At 34.8% G+C, this 23,531-nt stretch overlaps 1 protein-coding gene across 1 annotated transcript; it reads right to left on the bottom strand.

The window, feature by feature from the left end:
* Positions 1 to 4,765: 4,765 nt before the first annotated feature.
* tank (TRAF family member-associated NFKB activator) lies at positions 4,766 to 23,531 on the bottom strand. Its single transcript, XM_048194689.1, has 8 exons — positions 23,320 to 23,531; positions 21,656 to 21,870; positions 21,440 to 21,551; positions 19,172 to 19,278; positions 17,654 to 17,721; positions 16,387 to 16,505; positions 12,171 to 12,550; positions 4,766 to 7,150 (listed from the first exon to the last, which is right to left on the bottom strand). The coding sequence occupies exons 2-8, from the start codon at positions 21,752 to 21,754 to the stop codon at positions 6,986 to 6,988; spliced, it is 1,050 nt and encodes a 349-aa protein (XP_048050646.1). The 5' UTR covers positions 21,755 to 21,870; positions 23,320 to 23,531; the 3' UTR covers positions 4,766 to 6,985.

Raw genomic sequence — 23,531 nt, forward strand, 5'->3', positions numbered from 1 at the left:
CTGCTGAGATTTACACTGCGAAGGTGCATGAACAAATACTATTACAAAATAGATTTTCAAAATGCTGAGATATTGTGTATATTCCTATTTTTCTGGGGGGACAGAAAACTACTACGAATATACATCTTACAATCTTATACGCCTGACAAACTGCTTAATCATGAAATGTGAGGGGGGAAAAGGCACGTGGCAAGAGAATGACAGTCAAACCTGACCCTAGATTTCACAACAAACATGATTTGACATTACGATTGTGTCCTCAGATCTCAGGTGTTTGCAAAAAAGGCAACAGCACAGAGCAGCCGTTGTAAACACTGCACACAATACTGTGGGAATACTTCCTCTGATCAAACTTTGTCAGTGGTGATGCTGAGACTGTCTCCGACTTCCTGTTAATTAACACTACATATTAATTCCTCCATCTTTTTCCCCCTCTCCTCTCACAGACTGTTATTTGGCAATAGTCTGGCAGCTTGGTTAGTACTCAGCTTGTGGTTATTTGGCTGTACAAAAAGAAATTACAAAAAAGTATTATTTTTCTTAATAGGGAAATGTGTAAACGAGAGGGAGATTCTGATTTTTTTTTATTAATTTATTTAATAAATATTATAAGTATTATCTTTGTTTGTTTATTTATTATTTTTGCTACAATGGTTGACGAGAACTGGTCAAGAAAATTAAGAAAACAATTTACGCACAATCTGCTTCAACGAAATAGGCTACCAGTTTATTAATCACGTCATAGCCAATAGCCGAACGATTTTGATCAATTCTCTGTGATGTCATAATCATTTCGATGCAGGTAGATTATTTTAAAATTATGATGCCGCAATAATGCAATTAAAGTCATCCAGTGACTCTCACTATTGACCGCTGTAAACGAAACGAGTAGTCTAAATGTTTTTCTTCTAGACATGTTTATAATCTGGATTGTATTTTTTTATGCATTTGCGCATAAGACATTTCAGTAGTTTAAATAAATGTTTTTCCCCATGCGCCGTTACATTTAACAAAAGAAAAGAAAAATAAACTGCGAGATTAATTCTCAGAAAAAAAAAAATTCTCAGAAAAAATAAAGTGAATGCAAAGAGTAAAGAAAGGTGAAATAAAAGTAAATAATTATTCATGATTATCAAAACATCATAGTCATATAATTCATTTTTATTCATGGTATTATTCTAGTACAGGCCTAAATTTCCATATCTTGCGGGAAGTTCATCTCATGAACGATGTTCTGCTGTTATAGGACATAAGGAAACATTAATTGAGGAAAGATTAGACACAAATGAAATAGCAACAGATGTTTCAAATGATGCTAATTTAATGTCATTATCCGGGTCCACATTTCTGTGCTTGACAGTATCGTCGAAATTAATTCAATTAGAAAGCTCTTCCAACGTGACTTCATAGTTTATATTATTAATATAGCCTAGATATATTTAAATAAAATCATTTATATAGGCTACAGAAAACTATTATAAGAGCAGACGAAATGATATAGGTTACCTCAAGGAGAAGGTTTTATTTATATATATATATATATATATATATATATATATATCCTAATATATAATGCAGGCTACATTTTTACTAATATATAGCCTATATATATATTGCAAAAATGCAGGGTATATATAATCTAATATAATATATCTTAATATAATAATATAATGTAGCCTACATTTTACTTTTGTTTTTACTTATGTATTAAATGCTGGGTTGTTTCAACCAAATTTGGGTTAAATATGAACAAACCCAACAGTTGGGTTAAAAATTCAATTTAAAAATGTAACCCAATGACTGGGTTTGACCCAAATGTGGTTTGAAACAACCATGCCGTTTTAGGGTGTATATATAAACTATAATATTAGACTGTATCAGATTGTTAAATGAAACTGCCCAGCACGTTGGACAAATATTTACGCTGGGTTTGTCCATTTTCAATCCAATCCAATCGGTGGGTTGTTTTTTACCCAGCATTTTTTAGAGTGTAGAATGTTTTTATATGTTACTAGTTTCAGAACCTTCATAAAACATTCAAAAGTAACAATCAAAAAGTAACAGTTTGTTTCTAGTTTCAGAACGTTAGAACATTCGAAAGGAACATTCATGTTGTGTTTGCAAAATTATAAAATGGAACGTTCGCATTACCCAATTAAAACATTAAAAATAAATGGGCGTTTTGAATCTAGAATAGTTTATAACTATAGACTATAGTAATAAAATATATAAAAGATATATATATAGCATACCATTTTTACAGTATACCTATAGATTATTGGACAGATTCTTAAAATAAGACATGAGTAGGCTATTCAAGCAATGCAACTCCTTTTGCTTGAAGGAACCTTTTGGCTCGTTCATGCGTTGGTGGATCTTGAGCCAACACAGTTCTGTGCGGGTCTCTCTCCCTCTCTCTCTCTCCATCGGTTTTCTTCGCGTTGGAATGAAGCTGGTGACTTGCTGTTTTTCGCTGAACTGTGCGGCGGCAGCAGCAGCAGCGGCAGCGCGGAGCGTCTGATTAGCATGCGGCAATAATGAGGGTGAGCCGGGTTCCATTGTTCTAACACCTCCCCTCTCCTCCGCACCAATCTGTCAGCGTTCAGCCTCAAATGCTGCTCTCCACAAATGAATTGGATAATTAGTTGCCCCTCACGAATGCTGCACTCTTCTCACCCCTGATTGCTTTCACCTTTTTGCTCCTGGCAATTTTGACACCTCGTAATCAGCCTGCTGCTTCTCCTCCTCAATCTATAACCCTCGTCTTCCTCCTCCTCTTTTTTTGGGACTTTAATCCAAATACGGCGTGTATATTGCAAGAAAGTGTGCAGATGAATGGAAGGCCTGCTTTACCGAGGAGTGGAGGTCTATAGACCTTTTGAATAGCTAATCAATGATATTTCTGTCCTACACTTTCGGCATTATGCTGTCAAAACTGAGTCAACAGCAAGGACAAAAAAAAAAAAAAAAAAAACACAAAAAAGAAAAAAAAAAAAACACATGGACCCAGAAACTGTCAGTACAGCTTTCCTCTTCCAAATAACGAGCACTGACAACGTAATTATGTACAAGCATCTGTCCACGACTCCAGAGAGAGAGAGAGAGAGGAAGAGAGAGAGAGAGATAGAGATCATTAGGGAGAGAGGAGTTCATATTTGCTGCCTTTTAGAATAAATTCATGCTTTGATGTGAGAGATGAGAATTTGAACGCTCTGTTTATCCAAGTTGGGTCGTGTATTATGCGCAACACATTGTGTGCTTTCGACATGCAATATTCAGCATTGCAAATAGAGCAAAAGCATGTCGTGTGCCTCAGTTGTTGTGTTGTTTTTGCTGGAGCAAAACAACAATGTGTCGCGCGAGACATTGCGAAATCATGCTTCATTAAAACACGAGGATTTGGGAGGGAAAATGGGTGAAAATAATCTGTTGCCTTTTAGTGTGATTTCCTATATTATAGCCTACCTTAAAACGTTTCGAATGCTGAATGCCGATTGGTCTGTGAAGCGCTCCAACTACGCGAAGCAAAAAGTTCATGATATGGCTGAATATGGAAGAACAGAGTAGCCTATTCTTACTATTTTTGCATGATAAAGATATGGAAAAACAGTAATATACATAGATCATTCAAAATTTACCTGTGTGCCGCCAGTAGCGATAATAATTTTGGCTGCATAGCAGGCTATATTCTACTAGAATGCCGGCATTATAAATGTGCTTAATGAAATAACATTTTAAAGCTGCAGTTTTGCATCAATTACATAACCAGCCAGTGTTCAAAACTATGTCCTTACCTTAGCCCGATTCACAACGGTAAGCTTGTAATAATGTTTTCTAATTGGAGTGGTACTGGTAGGTTTCCGCGGGAAATTCGAGCATGTCGCCGTTCGTCTTTTTGCGTCTTTATGTCACATCTGTTTTCATAAAGAAGGAGTCCCAGCATGTAGGCTATATCACATGTGAGGATGCTGCAGATGGCGGATCATTTATAGCCTTTTTTCAGAGCAGCTGCAATAATTAAACATTTTGATGGCAGATTGTATGGTATGGAAAAATGATGTTAGAGATTAGATTGTACAGAAATTGAAATCTACAGGTAATGCTAATACACACTAAATACAGTCACGCAAAGCTGATGTTGTTAACATTAACAATTTGAGAACAAAGTATAATAATAATAATAATTTGCATGGTTTGATGTGAGATGAGCAAAGCGATCATTAGATTTAATCACTATTGGCGACGTGATTTATTGTAATGCTTTTTTTTCCTCAGTTGGTCAGAACAAAAGTGGCAGATTTTTTACTTACTTGTTCAGATGACATTCTCTGGTGAATATTCTTATTTTGGTCATAATTCCAAGACATAAAATCTGTGATTCTGAAGTACAGTATCCACACTGATGTGGTGATTGACAGCAAACATTAAATTTATCCGCACTGAGGAGCCGTGCCGAATCACAACCCACATAAAGATGATAATTCTGCAAATAACTGCAATTGCAGGTTTCAAACAGAGATGGCAGCAAAGAGGCAAAACTTACAGACTGCAGCGTTTAATGAGAGTAAAAATATGTCAAAGTCAAATGTAATTAAACTTATTAACTTATTTTATTCATTTTGCAATGAAATGGGAGTTTTACACATTGATTTTCTTTCCATTTTAATCAAGTAAGATTTTGATTTAAATAATTTTAGAAGTCTGCTCAGGCCCCTTGTTTGAGAAACACTGCCCTAAGCAACAGATTAGACATAATCACCTCAAATCAATTGATATTTCAAGTTATTTATTTGGTAAGTAGCAGTAAATAGAGCTGTTCAGTCATGACATCAGTTTGTAGGTTGACACGGATCAGTCATCATGGGCTCCCAAGGGAATTTCCAATGGGTTTTCAGAATAGACTTTAAAATTAAAGTTGCTAAACAAGGAGTTTTCAGATTTGCCAAGCATGCAAATTCAATTTCGTTTGTTGTAGTCCTCATGTAGAAGCTTGTTAAAAAGTTACATTACATAATGGCTTAAAAATTCACATATGACTGTGTATAATTTGTTGCACCACAGACTCGCTAACCAGCACCCGATAGGAAACTCCAGAGGGAAGCTATGACTTGAAAATGCTGATTCTCTTTCAGGTTTTAAAACCACAAACGGAACAGCCCTATAACCAGGATTACACACAGTAAGCTGGTCATTATCGCAAAATAAACGCCCGCTTTGTGTTGCTGAATAACCCTATCAGTGTTTATTTTGCGATAATGACCGGCTGGTTGTACATTATCCCTTAAATCAATATTTTTAGGGGATCTTTTCTTCAGCAAATCAGCGAAACATTGCAAAAGTCCCCATGTGCAGCGCCAGTCTGCCAGTGTGAAAAACAACCACAAAAACCAGCTCCTCTTCTTCACACCAGCTCATCTATGGGGTGTGTGTGTGTGCGCGTATGTTAGCAGGCTGTAATCCTGGGCGCTGCGAGGTCTTCACTGCACACACGTGTGCCATTACACACATTTGACTATCTGCTCAACACGTCGTCACTGGAATTACTGAAAATGATTACGTTTGTTTACGACGCTGCTAATTATCCACACACACAGTCCAATGCAGCATCAAGGACATGGTTTAAGATATTCCAATAAAAACACAAGCACATCTGTACACACCAGAGCACAGTGCAGTTTAGAGGTATAATGCGATCGTACGAAAACCAAATGGAAGACTGTTTTGGTATCCGAGCAGCTAATTCACAGTCTGTGAGCTAGAAAACGTTCGGTTAGTATTTCTCAGCGTCAGTTCATTCATGTGGATGAACCACAGAGCCCTGATCAGGCTTAATAGCAAGCAGGCCACAAAGTAATGCAGTATAAATCATAAGATAATTGTGCATGTAATCACAAATTGAGCTTGTATTGGATTCTCAGTGTAGAAATGAAGTTTTAATTAACCTGAAATACCTGTGCAGAAGTGCTTTCGTAAACCAGATGGTGTTTATCGTTGAGATGATTATCTTGGAATTATTTCTCATTAAGAACAGATTCCCTCATACAGGTGGTACACATTAAAATTAAGTTATCAAATTAAAGCAATTAGGAGTTATTACTTCCACAACATTTCAATAGAACATTTTTCCGAATAAAAGTGTAGCTAAAAATGCGACAACTCGCCCCGACCTGACATTTAAGAAACAAGCTCTTGTCCTGAGGACACAATTCAAGCTTTCTGGTCAAATTAGTCACTCTTCTCTTAATGTATGTCAGTGTAGTTTTATTGTGTTCACTTTAAAAAAAGATATTACAAAAATGTGATATTGGAATTTAGCTCGGAGGAAAGGATGCACAAAAATTACTCTAATTTAAGAAACCAACAAACAAAACCATTGCTAGAGAAAACAAGCATTTGTGTATCACATAATTACCGTGATGGGTTCTTATATGCCTGAAACAGGGTGAATACATTCCCAAATGTTATATATTCATATACGTAAAAGGCTTGGGACTGCCTGACATTTGTACCACTATGAAGTAGCCCCAGAAATTGATATTTTGTTTTTATTTTGATATATGCATAGCACAGATAAGAGCTTGTTCTTTAGTTTGGGATGCATTCGGATAAAAGTACACCGGTGAGACGTTTAATTCTCTGAGCTCAGATAAACAGCATTTACAACTCACCCTCTGAGATGAGGATATCTTTGATGTTGCCATATCAAATCAAATGACTTTAAAAAGGAAGTATTCTACAGTTAAACTGCCAGTCATCGGAATGCCTCCAACTAAAATGCAGCTAAAAAGATTAATTAAGACATAACCATTCTAAAATGAACCGTTTAAAGTTCTCCTAATTAAATAAACGACAGAGTAAGGTTCCGCTCTCTTCATCGTGTCACTGACGGACGTGAGCAAATGTGTTCAGACGGGTGCCGTGCTACTTAACAAAGCCACGAATAAAGCCCGTTTCAGTCCGGCGGGCGACCCCTTGCCCGCGTGTGTCAATCGCCAGCTTTGTTCTTGAAGTGTGAATTGAGGTGGCTATACATGTGATTTGGGGGTACATCATCCTTGCAAAAGGCACACTTCTCTCGGCTGTTCATCTGCTGAGCGTCTGTCCCCGACGCCTGGGCCGACAAGTCCGGGAGGTCTGGAGTCCAAAAAAGCTGGACATAGACAAAGGACATTAGACTGCAATGAGGGCAACCATACTGACAATTATCCATTTGTTAAGCTGGCAGCAGATAATGATGGGCAAATGAAAGCCAAGATTAAACTCTTCAGCATGTATCCATTGCTAGACTAGAGATACAGTATATGCTTATACACTGAAAGTTATTAATGACATGAAAAAAATATATTGTGCAAATGAAATGCAAAAGCTAAGGCCTTTGTGCGACATGGTTGTATAATAAGAACAAAACCAATAACAAATTATTAAATATATATATATATATATATATACACACACACACACACACACAATAACACATATACATATATATTTGTGTGTGTATATATTTATACACATGCACACACACATTTATACACATATACATACAACACACACACACACATATATTATATATATATATATATATATTATATACACACATGCACACACACGTATATGTTGTTGTATATGTGTTATTGTATGTATATGTATATATATATATGTGTGTGTATGTGTGTGTGTTATATATAATAAATAAATTAAATATATATAATTTATTTACATTTTATATATATATATATATATATATATATATATATATATATATATATATATATATATATATATATATATATATACACACACACACACACACACACACACACAATATATATATATATGTATAGGTGTTATTGTGTATAATGTGTAAATATATATAATTTTTATTATTATTATTATACAGTCACATCACATAAAGGCTTTTGCATTTCATTTAGATTTTCTGCAACTGAGAAAAGCATTTTTTTCTTTTTTTTTTTACTTGTCTCACATTCTGGACGCAGTCATATGATAACCAAAACAACTGACTTCATAATCAATCTGTTATCGCGTATATTAAAATCTGTCCATTTGCAAACAGCACTGGGGATTTTTTAAATGCCATAATGGAAAAAAAATGCTCTTTTTTGGATGACACCAGATTTACACTTCATAATTTAGCCATTCCGTTCGAAATGTCTGTTTTGCCAACAACGCTATACATTTTTTTTCATGCTCTTAAAACAGATGAGCCCAGGTATCCGCAATGCTTTTAAGCTCAAACGGAGCAAAAAGAACAGTCCGGAAACAAGTGTAATAGTACGACAGCACAGAAGATGAGGTAATATGTGATTCACAGCTCTCTGTGGTCTTAGCACATCCTAATTGACATCCTAAATGGAATAGCACCAAATTCCCGTGCAGATGTGAGCCTTACATAATAGGTGTGAGTTTCACGGTTCTCCATATGGACAGGTAAAAACAATAGGGTTCTTTTCTGTCTTCTTTATATGCATTTAATTAGATTTCCGTTGCAATTTCACAAGCTGCAAATATATACAGTCGTAAATGTAACTTTACACACCCCTTCCAGAAAGTTTAGCATTTGCACAAGCTGCATAACAGATATTTAAATATATTCCACATGACAAAAAAACATGATAATTTGGTTTACATAGCCTTGATTCTTAAAATCACGTGTTGCCTTGAGCATTAGAGACTGTTTGTGATAATTGTGTTGGAGTTGCTCAGTTGTTTAATAATATTCATATATATATATGTTAGGCCAAATAGCTTCATCAAAGCAATATTATTTAATAATGACAACACATAATTCACTTTTAAATGTGTCAATAATAATTTAAATAATAATAATATTTGTATAATATAAAAAAATTATGATCCATATATTCCATAGGGAGCATGTAAACTTATGAAAAGAACTGGTAGTATAATGATGCTTTTTAATGATGCTTTTTAAAATATTATGTGTAGATTCGAGTTCTAAAATCTTGTGAGCCGTCTTCTGCCTACATAGGCAGCTGCCTTTTAAGGGATTGTCACTGAAATGGAACCTCATAAGTGACTAATGTGAAACGCTCTACATAGGTAGCAAATACCACACTAATATGGCTTTTCACACGAAGAGCACAGAAGACTTCATTCAGTTTACTTTAATAGTTTGCTGTTAGCATGTTGCTAAGCTAACAACACAATATTACTGACCATAAAGATAAATACAGTAGCACCAGACGTGTCACTAGGCCCATTTTAGGAGGCCCATTTTCCACCTTAAAAATTGCAATTAACTCCTTAATATGTACACTAATTCGTAATCGCCTCAGTCCCCTTTAAAACTCGCATGAAATCATTGACAGGCTTCGGCTCAGCCCCGTATTTTATTCTGCGTTATTCAGTGTATTCAATCTGTACCAGCGTCAGCGTCAACGTGATGATGCAGGAACAGTTCAAGATGGTTTCCCATCCACTGTAAAATCTGGGCTTAATTCTTTTTTTTAATTTGTTTCATCTAAATGGCATGAGACTTTTCCTACTCTTTCTAGACTTCATACTTTAGCAATTGCTAAAATTTGTTATAATATTCATTTTATAATAAATCCAAAAGCAAAACGCAAGAAAAGAACTATAAAAGGGAGTGGAAATGGCAAATGAGCTAATGAGTGGTCCTCTGCTGCCATCTACTGGTTATAGTGGTAATTTCATGTCATTTTCATGTTAAAAGTGTTTGTTTTCCAGCAGGTGACAGAAATCCCTGCTAAAGCATGGGGCATTTTCCATGTTATCACCATGAATGAAAATTATAAATGTAGATCTTCTTTAAAGTTAATTTTACTGCACAAATGTTAAGTTAAAACATAACAGTGTTTAAAACATTATGCGTTGAGAAAAAAAATAAAATATTTTTCCCACATATTGCCAATCTAGACAATTACAGTAATATAAAGTTTGTCTGTATTCTTAATGAATATTAGCTGGTTACTTAAAATGATTAGAAATTAATTCAATATTCAGAGTAGTGTAGAACCTGTATTGTTCATGCCTACCCTAGTATACAAACAATATATTAATTTTTTTTTTTTAAATCATACCCTCATTGTGGGCTGAGCACCCCTAATATTGAAATCCTAGAATCACCCTTCAGTAGCACACAAAAATACTGGGTAAAACAGATTAAAGTAGATTGAAGTCATTTTTATCAACACGTCAGGTTTTGAATGAAATGCATTTAATGCATTTACACAATGCTCATCACAATTGCCTTCTCTAGAATACATGCATTGCTGGATAATAGGTTATTTTAACAGGCATCATAATCATGCTGCTTAGCTGTACCTTAGTCTTTGCTTTTAAAGCACCTTAAATGGTGACTTAAAATGCTACCTATGCATTTGTATTTATATTAAGTGAAGCAATTACTATTATTGGAATATTAATGCATTATTTTGATGCAAAAAAAACAACCTCATACTTACATTATGTTTTTGATATCAGGCTTTAGAAAAAGTGTTTAACACATGAGTTAGACAGCTAAGCAAAGACATTTATGTTATTAAGACATTATGGTTTTATGTTAATACTTAGGGAGCTGGCTACATAGGCAGCATTTTCAGGCATCACAGACACACTACTGACATGAATGCTGATCAAAAAGTAACCAGAATAATTGGTGACATATTACATTACTTTCTATGCAGAGATTAGAAATGATTCAAGGAACAAAAACTGAAAACAAATAGTTTTTTTTTTTTTTCCCAGAAGGAAATGGAAAGCTGGAGTTCTTCCTAAAAAACAATGACCAAAGGATTTTCCAAATAAACTTTCAGATTTAAACCACTTCCTGTTGCATGAGTCCTTCAGTGCTCGTACACTGTTACGAGGGAAAGATTTCACCGTTCCAGTGCCGACTGCAGGGGACGTGTCTGATTCTGAAGCACAAAGACTATGCTTTGGTAAAATGTGTTATCAGTCATCTTTATTCATGCACTGTTGTATTGCAGGCAGCACTGCATGTATTCTTTGCAGTCAATCCAAAAATGCATTGCGATGAGCTCAGTACAAGTCAATCAATGTTTCGGTGTTATAGTTTAGTATCACTTTAGGTTTTGTTAAGATTTGAACTTTTTATATTTTGTTTTCACTTTAATTTTAGTTAAAGTTTTAGTCATTTTGTTTTGTGATTTTATTATTTTTTATTTCGTTTTAATTTTTTAAAATGAGTTTTAGTTATTTTAGTACTTCAAGTTCAACTAAACTAAAATGAGAAATGTTGCCTTAGCAAATAGCTGAAATTAAGTTTTTTTTTTGGTTACTCTTTATTTCGATGGTTCACTTAGACGCTCTACTAACTATATGTAACTTTGCAAGTACATGTGAACTTATTCTACTAACCCTAACCCTACACCTAACAGTCTACTAATACTCAATTAATACTCTAATGAGAGTTAGTTGGCATGTAGGTGCAGAATATCTAAAGTGTAAACTATCTATTTTAATAGTGAAAACCATACTTGAGTTTTGAGAAATTTTTCCTAAGAACTTAATTTGGATTAACTTGATAAAAAAAAAACTTTTCAAGGGTTCTAAGTCAAGAGAAAGGCGATTAAAACAATACCTACTGAAATAAATACATTCTAAATAAAAAAATTCTGTGTATTTCTATGCTAATGAACCAAATTATTAGATTAGAAAGCTGACCTCAAACTCTATTGTAAGCAATAGTCTCCTGTGCACTTCACATAAGAAATGCTATTTTGTGTGGCACGTGGATTAACTTCACATAAAGAGCATTCTGAATGAGTCACTTCTTTGCATTGGCATTAAGTTACTGCCTCTGTAGGCAGTAGACATGAAGGCAGCTCACTAGGTTTTGGAACAGAATACTTTAATGCCATAAAAATCATCTTTTTTTGAGCGATATTAGCCAAATCCAATGTAGTGTTTCTGAATTTATCCTGACTGGGTTGTGAATAATCTTAAAAAACGACTGCTATTATAAACGTTTTCTTAAGCAGACGGGTTGTATGTCGCTCACATCACTTAAGTTTGTCCCAAATGTTGCACTATACACTTATACACTATGTACTCAACCGCGTAGTGTATGCATTTTATGCGGTCTGTTAGCCCCTCCCCCTCCGCTACATAATTAAAGCTGTGACGGTTGAAATCCATCTTACCTGTTGGGGTCCTCGTACATTTTCGTGCGACGCAGAAGATGCAGATGTGTGAGCTGACGAACAGGGGGCGGAGTATGACGAATAAGACTCCTCCCTCATTGTGTGCATTTGGTCTCCCATGTCCAGCCTGTGCAGAGGCAGGTCCACCCGTTTATCCGGTGTACTGTTGAGAAAGTCGTACTCGTCGTCTGTGTTTGGGGGAAACTTCACACTCAGGCCTCTTAGGGAATCGAAAATGGCGTCGTCTGGAACGGCGCCGCGTGATGCGAGGGACGCGGAGGTCGAAGATTCGCTGACCTCTGGCCTTAGCGCTGAGGAAAAGGGCACCTCGGCTTGTTCCGCCGTGTCGTCGGTGCACTGGATGGGCATGGAAAACTGCACTGGAGTCAGATAGGAAAGCAACAAAAAATTAATATGTGTTTGTCCAACACCAGTGCTCGTATCATGAAAAATATGGTAACATTTTTAACATTAATGTGAACTAACAAATAACAATACTTCTATAGTATTTGTTAATCTTAGTAAATGATGATGAACACATTTTTAAAATCAAAACTTCTATCTTTTAACATTAGTAAATGCCCTTTAAACTAACATTATTAAAGGGGTCCTATGATGCATTTTTCAATGTTCAACTTTCTTTAGTTTGTAATGTTGCTGTTTGAACATGAAAAAGTTCTTCTCTATATCAGTGTCACTGTTTCTGTACTCCCTGAAACGCCTCCATTGTAGTCTTGAGTTTACTTCCGGGAACGAACACGTCACAATATTCCTCATTTAAATAATTCCTGCCCAAGGCATATGCAAAATAAAGGGGCGGGGCCTGATTGAGTTAGTTAGTAGTGTGTCGAAACTGGTGGTTATGGTAAGGGGCGGGACATTTCTCAAACACGCTCTACATGCTCGCACAACACATTGATCCAGCCGACCAATCAGAGCACACTGTGCTTTTCAGAAGGAGGAGCTTCATAGAGAGAGGAACTAAACAGAGCGTTACTGACAGACTGGGAAGAGAGGAGCTGCAACAGTGTAAAATATGTGAAAAACAATGTGTTTTTTGAACATTCAAGCACGGAAACATATTCTAGTAGAGCCCAGAAAGAATTAAAGATAAAAAAAACACTGTAAAAAATATATTTTATATTTTAGCTAATGCATTATTATTTACAAATGTGTAGAATGTAACTCTACTGTTTACCACATTTACACATCATAATTCCTATTGTGATAAGTGCCTTTTTATAAGTTGCTCTGGATAAAAGCATTTGCTAAATGCATATATGTAAATGTATGAAGAGGAAGAAATAATCGTTGTATTTGTCAAAGTTTTCCAGGAAAGTGGCATCAAATCTTGTGAAATACACAAAAATCACTTTCACAACGCTTTTTGACCATCACAAGCCATAAAGCTAAGTCATTTTGCATAGAAGTGTTTGCTAAATAAATAAAATAATGCAAATGCATCTATTAATCAAGAATTAAAGGGGACCGATTATGACCCTTTTAAAAAAAATGAGTCTCTGGTGTCCCCAGAATGTGTCTGTGAAGTTTCAGCTCAAAATCCCCCACAGATCATTTATTATAGCTTGTCAAATTTGTGTGAGCAAAAACACGCCGTTTTTGTGCGTGTCCCTTTAAATGCAAATGAGCTGCTGCTCCCGGCCCCCTTTCCAGAAGAGGGCGGAGCTTTAAGAGCTCAACAACAACGAAGCTGGAGAATCTCACGCAGCCAAAATGACGAAAGTTTTCAGCCTTACATTGTTCAAACCGGAGTCGACACTGATGGAGAGACTCAGGAAGAAGTTACAACTTTTAGACGTTTCTGAATGGTTAGTGGATAAATTTATGTAGTTGCTGTGGAGTTGATTCAACTCATCCACTAGCATGTGCCGTCATGTTCATCTTTTGTGCAAATCCAGTGTTGAATTGACCCTCGTTTGTGAAGCAGTCCGGTGTAAAATGACGGCATGACAACAACACTCTACTACAACAACTCTTAGAGCGTCGTAACTTTGCAGATGTTGTTTATTCTCAAACAGCAACATTACACACTAGCTAAAGTTAAAAAAAGTAAAATCATAATCAACCACCCCTTTAAGAGGAACACAAATGGACACAGACAGGCCTCATATAAATGGTGGAGAAAAGTCTCAAACTTTCCCTGCAATTAGAACCAGATCAAGATAAACTGATTGTGCTTTAGCATCAAGGAACAGCTCTAAACCGAGCATTTTTCTCTCTCTCGCTCATATAGATATGAGGACATTAGTATGCAAATGCAAAGAAAGCACAGCAGTGATATGCACACCATGCAACGCTGACTATTAATGAGGAACTCTGTCAATTTTAGCACCAAACAATGCAGTGAGAATTGCTCTACCATAACAACTGCGTCAGCCGCTGCCGCTGCAAGAGCAATTAAAATCAACTACAGAGTACAAATTCACCTCCAATGTGTCCTGATCAAAATCTGTGATCACACTGAGAAGGCTAGTAATGTACATTATGAAATCATAAACATCAAAGCATGGCTCAGATTCAGTTACTGACATCCATAATTTAACTTCCTCATAAATGATGGAGACATTTATTAAAAAGGCAGCAAGTCTGAGATCATTGTGAGAAAAAGTAGTATATTATTATTATTATAGGGATGCACTGATATGAAAATTTTGGCCGAAAACGATAATTATTTCTATTTGAAAGCCGATAACCGATATATCGGCCGATAAATCTAAATCATTTTTGAGAGCCTGATTACAAAAACAAAAGTCTTACCATGTCCTAAACAATTATAATGTCCTCATTATAATTTTATGTAGCTTATATGACAGACTTGCGCTGCACATGTTGCACTTAACTGTATTTTCCTTTTTGAAGTGATTTAAATCATATTTCAAAACAATAATGGCGGACAGCGTGCATCTGAAGTGTCTCATCTGAAGGAAATAATCCATTATTTATCGGCTTTTAATACATCGGCCAAATTTTCTTATCAAGACGATAACGATAACATTAAAAATGAACATATATCATCCGATACCGATATTGTGGCCAATGTATCGTGCATCCCTATATTATTATTTATGACTGCTATTTTGAGATTTTGATTTCCGTTCTTCAGTGAAACAAAAGAAAATGTTAGGCAGGATGTCTGAGCTGCACTTTTCCATAAACAAAAGTGCTGAATTATACCCGAAAAAGGACAAAAAGCACCATAAAAGTATCAAAACAGTATGATATTATATTATGTGATTTGTGTAAAGTCTTCTATAGTCATTTTGATAGTTTCATGTGAGGAACAGACCCAATTTTAAGCTGTTTTTCACTGATTTTGCTGGGTGAGCTATTCCTATAATCTTGAAATAATTATTTTCAAATGATTGGTGATTATTATTTCCATAATCCCTCAACAATTACCCTGACAACATATCCACAGCGATGCCAATAAATCTACTGTTATTTGTACTAGTCTGTGATGTGAAAAAAAAAGACTTTGCATTTTTAAAACCAGAGTTATACAACACCAGTGATTGCCAAGATGTAGCTATGTGGTCCTTAAATGTGTTTTTTATTACATGACAAATACTGATATATTTACAGTACGCTTTTCCAGAAGCCCTAACCATGAGTATGAGCAATAGTATCAGCTATTAGTAATCCTTGCCTTAGCAAACGCTCCTAATTGCGTTTAATACGTATGGAAGTTCCATGGGGCAAAAACACACCGTCCTTTCTGCACGCTTTCCATCATGCAACCACGTCCAAAAATACATCTCACTGGCGTATTGTTTTCCAAGTGATTTCACAGAGGACACGTAATTGTGTAACAGTGTGCTGCTTCAAAACAACATTTATCAAAGTGATAATTGAACACGCTCATCTGCTCAGTCTATTTTAATGCCGTGCGGAGGTCAGAGGTCATTGGAGCAAAAAGCCCTTACACCGTGGCATTGCGTCGAGTATTTCTGCTTTTAATTGCATGAAAGAACAAACAATGAAATGTATAATTACTAGTATGCTGCATTACACTACTAGCTATATAATTACTAATTTGTTGTGACATTTCTAAAGTAATTGTAACTCCGCCGTTTTTATTTTACCTAATTTAATTAGAATGGAAAGAAACGCACTTGGGTGAGGTGGTATAACAGCTATAATTTAATAAAGGATATTAGTCAGAAATTTCAAATTAGGATCTAAAAAATGATTTTACCATTAGAGGTCTCGTTTCCTTTGTGTATTCTCTTCAGGTGATCTTTCTGCCTTCTGGTTAGAGTCTGAATCCTCTGGAAAGTCCCCTGGATTTCCTGCCAAGTGTCCAGAAAATTCTCACTAATCGAAAGAGAAAGAGAAGTCAAATGTCTGCTGGGGTCTTTCAAAATAATAATGCTAATAAAACACAAAACCAGCGCTAAGATTAGAAAAACAAAGAACTTTTTCCAGAATATCTAGTTACTCACAATTCACTAGGGAAGAACTTTAAAAGAAACTTTTTGGAAACACATTTAAACACTTCATTTAAATATATATGGTATAAATTTGTATTAATATAAATGCAAAACCAAATATGAGTAAATAACCATATTTGAACTAACTAAACTAATTAAGTAAATAAATAACTAAAGCAAGGAAATAACCAAACTAAGTATTTAAGTGACTTGTAAATAACTAAAGTAAATAAATGAACTAACAAAACTAATTAAGTTAATAATTGAAATAAATAACTGAACTAACTAAACTAGGTAATTAAGTAACTTGTTGTAAAAATAACTAAACTAAGGAAATCAATAAAAAACTAAGAAAATAACTTCAATACCTAACTATATAAATAAAAACATAAAATATAAAAGCCTTGAGTGCCTTATAAAAAGGTAAAGAACACAATTTTTCATTTTATTTAACATTAAGTCCCATCTTTCCAATAGAATATCTAGTCCTGACATGAAAGATAAAGTTAATTGCTGGTTTCTATAGGTGCTGTACATTACAGCCATTTCTATATGGTATAAACAGCTGGAACACTCTATTACCCAATTCATCAGTTCATTACTGCAGCATTTAACCACCATATTTGAAATATCTGGGCCATACTTTTCACTTTTGGTGACATTTCCTCCCATAAGCCCTAGTTAACTTAAAGTTAAACCAAAAAAGCCATAAACCATAAAGTTTAACCTCCCCACTTCTGAATTTCACACAACATGACATTTAAGTATATATAGACATGTTCACCTCCCCTCGTTCCATCCAAACTGAACTGCATTAGTATTTCATTTCAGTTTGCATGTTATTCAGATATTATAAAGATATATTCTGCAAGAACAATACTGACCTGCTAATTCCAATAAACAAACTTAACAGAGTTGTTAATCAGTTGTTTTAGTTCAAGTTTAAACCTTTAGTCTGGGCGCCCGTGGGACTGAAGTGTAAAATCCTTCATTAAAATTTAAGTATTTTTTAAAGTGATATGATTCATCTACCTCTTCATTGCGCAGGGAGCAGATTTTGTACGAGGAAGAATCCCAGAATACTCTGTGGGTTCGTTTATCTGCACAAAAACAAACAGAAAACAAATATATATGGCTACAGTATGTCAGCACATAAAATCAAAATGATCAAATATTTATTTCACATTTTTCTCTCTAAATGCATGAACAAGATGTAGTACTGAAAGCTATAAAGCTTCGCTGGATGAATCAAACTAAAACATATCTACATTAAAATATATATATATAAAATTTTATATATATATATATATATATATATATATATATATATATATATATATATATATATATATATATATATATATAAATTCCCAAAATAAAGATTTTTCTATTGTGACATTTCACAATGTACAAGTATTATTACACATTTCTCTTTTTTATAACGCATTTTTATCATATATACATATATATGTACACACACACACGCATATATATATATATATATATATATATATATATATATATATATATATATACACACACAATTAAATAAGCACCAATTTAAGGCAGTACAACAAATTCTTATATTAATGTTTAACAATTTATTGAAAGTGATTTTTTTCTCATTACAGTAATGAGAGCTGGAGCGGAGCTAGATGTGCTTAATTGTTGTGAAAATAATGTCTGAATCTAAAGAGGTTTCGTATGATTCACCCAGCAGAAAATACTTTAAAAAGTCCATTAAAAAGCTCAAAAGTCTGCACAATTTCACAAAAAAACCACCTACTCCCTTAATGATGGCACCTTTGAGTGAATTTGCTATAGAATAACATACTTTGTTGCATTTACAGGTTCAGCCCACTACAGATCTTGAATGGAGGCCATTATCTACCCAAGATTAAGTTCAGGAAAAGGAGAAAGTGGCCATTTCAAACCGTTATGTCTATATCTTTCCGTAACAGTCATCTAAAAAAAGTGACACCTCCTTTCCTAAGAGAGAACTCAATTCTCGGTGCCTCTGCTACACTGGTTAGAGAGCTGGTCGAGCACAAGAAAGCGTTATGCTCTAGTGCCCCCTGTGGGTTAAAATGCGTGTGCGATTAAAACAATTGAGAAGAATTATCACACTGGATTCAATTAGAGAAACATTCTCACTATGGACAGATAGCGATGAAAAATGATATCAAACTGTGAAGAGAGAGAACTACATCTTTTTCACACATTTCTCACAACTTAACCCTCGAGTGAACTGTGGATAACTAGCAAAGCACTGCAAACTCAGCTATTAGGTTTGTCTGTGCTTACAGGCGGTTAACAATGATAACACAATATAAAGGCTGGAAGGTCTGGGGTCACGGTCAGAGAAGTCCTTTCAGAACAATTACATCACAAGCAAATGTGCATTTGCACAATAACTGGAAAAAACTACATGGTGCATATCCTTGTGTTTGGACAAAGTGTTGCAAGTCACGAGGGGAAATGCAAAACTCTGAAATCAATCATAGGCCAGAGTCACATCCCTTTATATAGACATTAAGAGAAAACACCCACCAGGAAATGGTTAGTCCTGTGGGAACTGGACGGGTTGTCAGAGCGATGATCGCTAGGTGACAAGGTTTCTACTTCCTGTTTTCTGTACGCAGGCTCACAGACCTCCTCTGAAAAAAAAAAAAACAGGGCCACGTTATCACAGTCAAACTCATCAATAATAACAAGAGCAATCATCAAATCAAAGCGTGCATGTGACTGGTAACATGCTAAAATAACACTCTCATACTGAGCGTGATGATCTAGTATGTGCATAAAATTGTGCTAAATTATATTTGAAGTTGTAATAATAATGCTATAATTTAACTTATATAGATTTTCATGGGCATAATGCAGTTTGTTAAACTGTCTGATGCTTTCGAAGTATATTTATAGTCTTACAGATAGCTCAGGTTTGGTTTATATAGCGTATACAAAGAAAATTTTTTTTTTACAACATATGAATACGGAAAAGACATGAGTAGCAGGGATGCACGATTTTTTAAAAATTATTTATAATTAAATGTTTATTCATTAAAGAAATTTGTATTTGGACACAATTTATTTGCGTTTAACCAGAAGTATTTAGATCAAATAGTTTTTTATTAGTAAATTCACATTTTTGACTGATAGTGTACATTGTGCAAATACAAATTGATTAAAAAAGATTAAGAAAAATATTATGTATATAATACATTTATAAAAAATATATATATAATGCATTTATAATAGGGATGCACGACATATAGGGCCACAATATCGGTATCGGCCGATATACGTTCATTTTAATGTTATCGTTATCGTCCCGATAAGAAAATTTAGCCGATTTATTAAAGCCAATAAATAATGGATTATTTCCTTCAGCTGAGACACTTCAGATGCACACTGTTCACTATGATGGTTATGAATTGCTTGAAATATGATTAATATCAATTCAAAAAGGAAAATACAGTTAAGTGCAAAATGTGCACCGCAAGTCTGTCATATAGGCTGCATAAAACTATAATGAGAACATTATAATTGTGTGCTTGGGACATGGCTTTTAATGGTGAGACTTTTGTTTTTGTAATCAGGCTCTCAAAAATTACATAAAAATGTGGATTTGGATTTAGATTTATTGGCCAATATATCGGTTTTCAAATATAAAGAATTATCGGTTATCGGTATCGGCCACATTTTCATATCAGTGCATCCCTAATTAGTAGGAATGATTTCTAAACATTTTTCATCTTATATTGAACATAATCTTTTCTTGATTCTTAATTCTTTAAATCAGAGGATGTAATACACAACCAAATTTTATTGTTCCATATTAAAAAGTATTTTATACATTTATATTCCATATAAAGAGTGTGACAGCAGAAATTGATCCTTAAAAATTAGGGATGCACCGATATGAAAATTTTGGCCGATACCAATAACCAATAATTCTTTATATTTGAAAGCCGATAACCGATATATTGGCCGATAAATCTAAATCAAAATGTTTATATAATTTTTTGAGAGCCTGATTACAAAAAAAGTCTCACCATTAAAAGCCATGTCCCAAGCACACGATTATAATGTTCTCATTATAATTGTATGTAGTCTGTATGACAGAATTGCACTGCACATGTTGAACTAAACTGTATTTTCCTTTTTGAAGTGATTTCAATCATATTTCAAGCAATTCAAAACCATCATAGTGAACAGTGTGCATCTAAAGTGTCTCAGCTGAAGGAAATAATCCTTTATTTATCAGCTTTAATATATATCGGCCAAATTTTCTTATCGGGCCGATAACGATAACATTAAAAACGAACATATATCGGCCGATACCAATATTGTGGCCAAAATATCGTGCATCCCTATTGTAAATGCATTATATATATTTTTTTTAAATATTCACTTATATACATAATATATAATTCTCATAATTTGTATTTACAAAATGTACATTATCAGTCAAAAATGTGATTTTACTAATAAAAACTATTTGATCTAAATGCTTCTGGTTAAACGCAAATAAATTGTGTCCAAATACAAATTTCTTTAATGAATAAACATTTAATTATAAATAATTTTTAAAAAATGCACCTCATAAACTTCACTGCCTGGTGAATCTAAACAAAGGGTTGTGATTTTGAAGAAGTTCGAACATCAGATAGTTCCTATATTTCCATTTGTGTTACTTCACTGTTTTAATGACCTTACTATTATATTAAAATGTACACAGCTCATTTTTTGACTATTTCGACCTGATGCTTTTAAGTTGATTTACAGACAGTTGAATCAGTTGTTATAGTTTCTAACCTGGTGCATGTTTACGGAGCGAGCCGAGCTCAGCTTTGAGATTTAAGATGGTCTTGGCCTGCTCCTCTATCTGTCTCTCCAGCTGCTGAGTGTGCCGTTGATACTGCTCGGTCTGCAAAAGCAATGGGTCCGCGTTAGTGTGTCTGCCCACTCTCACGCAAACAAACTGATTAAAACAAAACGCTTCTGATGGAACTGATAGTTCACAAACGGCACCTTATGCTGAAGTTCCTTTCTGGCCAACTCTTTTTCAATAGACGCATTACGGTACGCTTCGAAGGCTTTGTTGAGCTGCTCACTGATGTTCCTGTCCATTCCGGGGCCTTCAGTAACATTCCGAACGGGTGGTCCCGGGCCCTCGTCCCAGGCACACACAAACCCCTTCTTTAACTCAGAGGAGTGAGATCAGCAACAGGACCTGTCAGTAACAGCTAAAAACACACACACGACCTTCATCAACACAGATTTTCAAACTGCTAGAGCTACTAATAACATAAAACGTCTCATATTTTGCCAACATCACATGAACGTGATAAACTTTGACAAAAGTCTTTTATTTTCCAGCACCTGGAGCCGGTTGCATAAACCACTTAGACCAGTCTTAAAAGTTAAGACACTAATGTTTTTCTTGAAGAGTGGTTCGTTACATAAAAAGGTAGATTGGTGTAATTTGAATTGGAAAAATAACTTTGATTACCCCTTGGTTAATTGCAAGTTGGTCAAACTAGTTCTTAAGTTTTATGCAACTGGCCCCTGATCTGCATTAGTGCTTCAATATGAATATTATTATTTATTATACAGATTAAATTACAAAACATCGTGGCTAACAATTTTTTTGAAGTATTTTCCCTCCTTTCTATCTTAATTTCACATTGCAAACCTCACTGGTGTTGAAGAATAAACACATTTTTTGTAACTTTTAAGAAACATGCATGTAAATTAATAATAATAACACCAATGTGTTCAATTAGATTCAGTTTAATGTCAGTATTTAGTCTTGCCAAACAGGCAAAGATTGAAATAAATGTCACACGAGGAATAATTTAAAGTGTAACTTTAACAAATTTCATTTCTGGGTCTATAAGGAGTCCGATCTTTATATTTCTCAGGCTAGATTTGTTTTTTTTAAAGCCATAGATTTAAACCCATTTGAAACCTATTGAAAATGTTCACAATTACTGCACAGGAAAAAAGAAAAACACAGCTCATGACACATACTGGCTATGTGGGGTAAGTTGTCACAATGGGAACTTGGCATTAAACAACCTACTGTATGTTTTCTTACACAAAATTATTCACGAAAAAGCAGAAATATAAAAGGAAATATGCAAAATGCCACACCTTTGTTTAGGACAATATATACTGTAAAAATTCCCAATATATAAAACATGTGACAGCCAGCCCTAATGTGACATTTAAGTTAAATACTCAGTTCAACATTTCAGTTTCTTTAGTGACTATAGCTGTCTACTGTGTTCCCTTGTTAACAAACAGATAAAAAAACATAATCATATCGCAATTTTAGTTTGAAAGACAGTTCTCACAATGTGTTTGAAACAAAAAAAACCTTAAAACTCAAAAAAGTTATTAAGAAACAGCCCTTGTGACAACTAGCCCCGGCCTAGACACTACAACAAATAATGTGTTTCAAAACAGTTTTTCATCAGAATTTACACTAAGGAAACACTTTCAATGTTAACAAAACAAGTGAAGCAACAGAAATATAACACAATAACCCAACCAAACTACCCAGTGACTTAAAACCCGAGGCGTTTTCGACCAACTAAAAGCAAAAGCGACCCATCAAACCTCCTCATATCTGAACACACTGAAGTGAATGAAGTAAGTGCACTCATTAGTGTGCATCACTGGCGTCTTACCTTCACTCCGAGACAGCCCAAACACATACACTTAAACGCAGTTTGGACATCGCGACGGTGCCACACGTATATTTACGCGTTTAACGGGAGGAAATGAACTATTTCGTACAAATGAACATTTTGTATGTTTTACAATGAGCTGGAACTTCCCTCGCGGGGAATCCCCAAGCGCCTTCGACTTCCGCCTGCCGAGGCTCCACCAATCAGCGGCG

Source organism: Megalobrama amblycephala, linkage group LG6 (genome assembly GCF_018812025.1).
Source record: "Megalobrama amblycephala isolate DHTTF-2021 linkage group LG6, ASM1881202v1, whole genome shotgun sequence".
Classification (NCBI taxonomy): domain Eukaryota; kingdom Metazoa; phylum Chordata; class Actinopteri; order Cypriniformes; family Xenocyprididae; genus Megalobrama; species Megalobrama amblycephala.

Bases quoted from the DNA above. Each gene is read 5' to 3' on its own strand.
- tank (XM_048194689.1), bottom strand. From the start codon at position 21,754: ATGGACAGGAACATCAGTGAGCAGCTCAACAAAGCCTTCGAAGCGTAC. The intron at 21,552-21,655 runs GTGCCGTTTGTG...TTGCTTTTGCAG, and splicing joins GAAAGGAACTTCAGCATAAG to ACCGAGCAGTATCAACGGCA. The intron at 16,506-17,653 runs GTAGATGAATCA...TCTTTCGATTAG, and splicing joins GCTCCCTGCGCAATGAAGAG to TGAGAATTTTCTGGACACTT.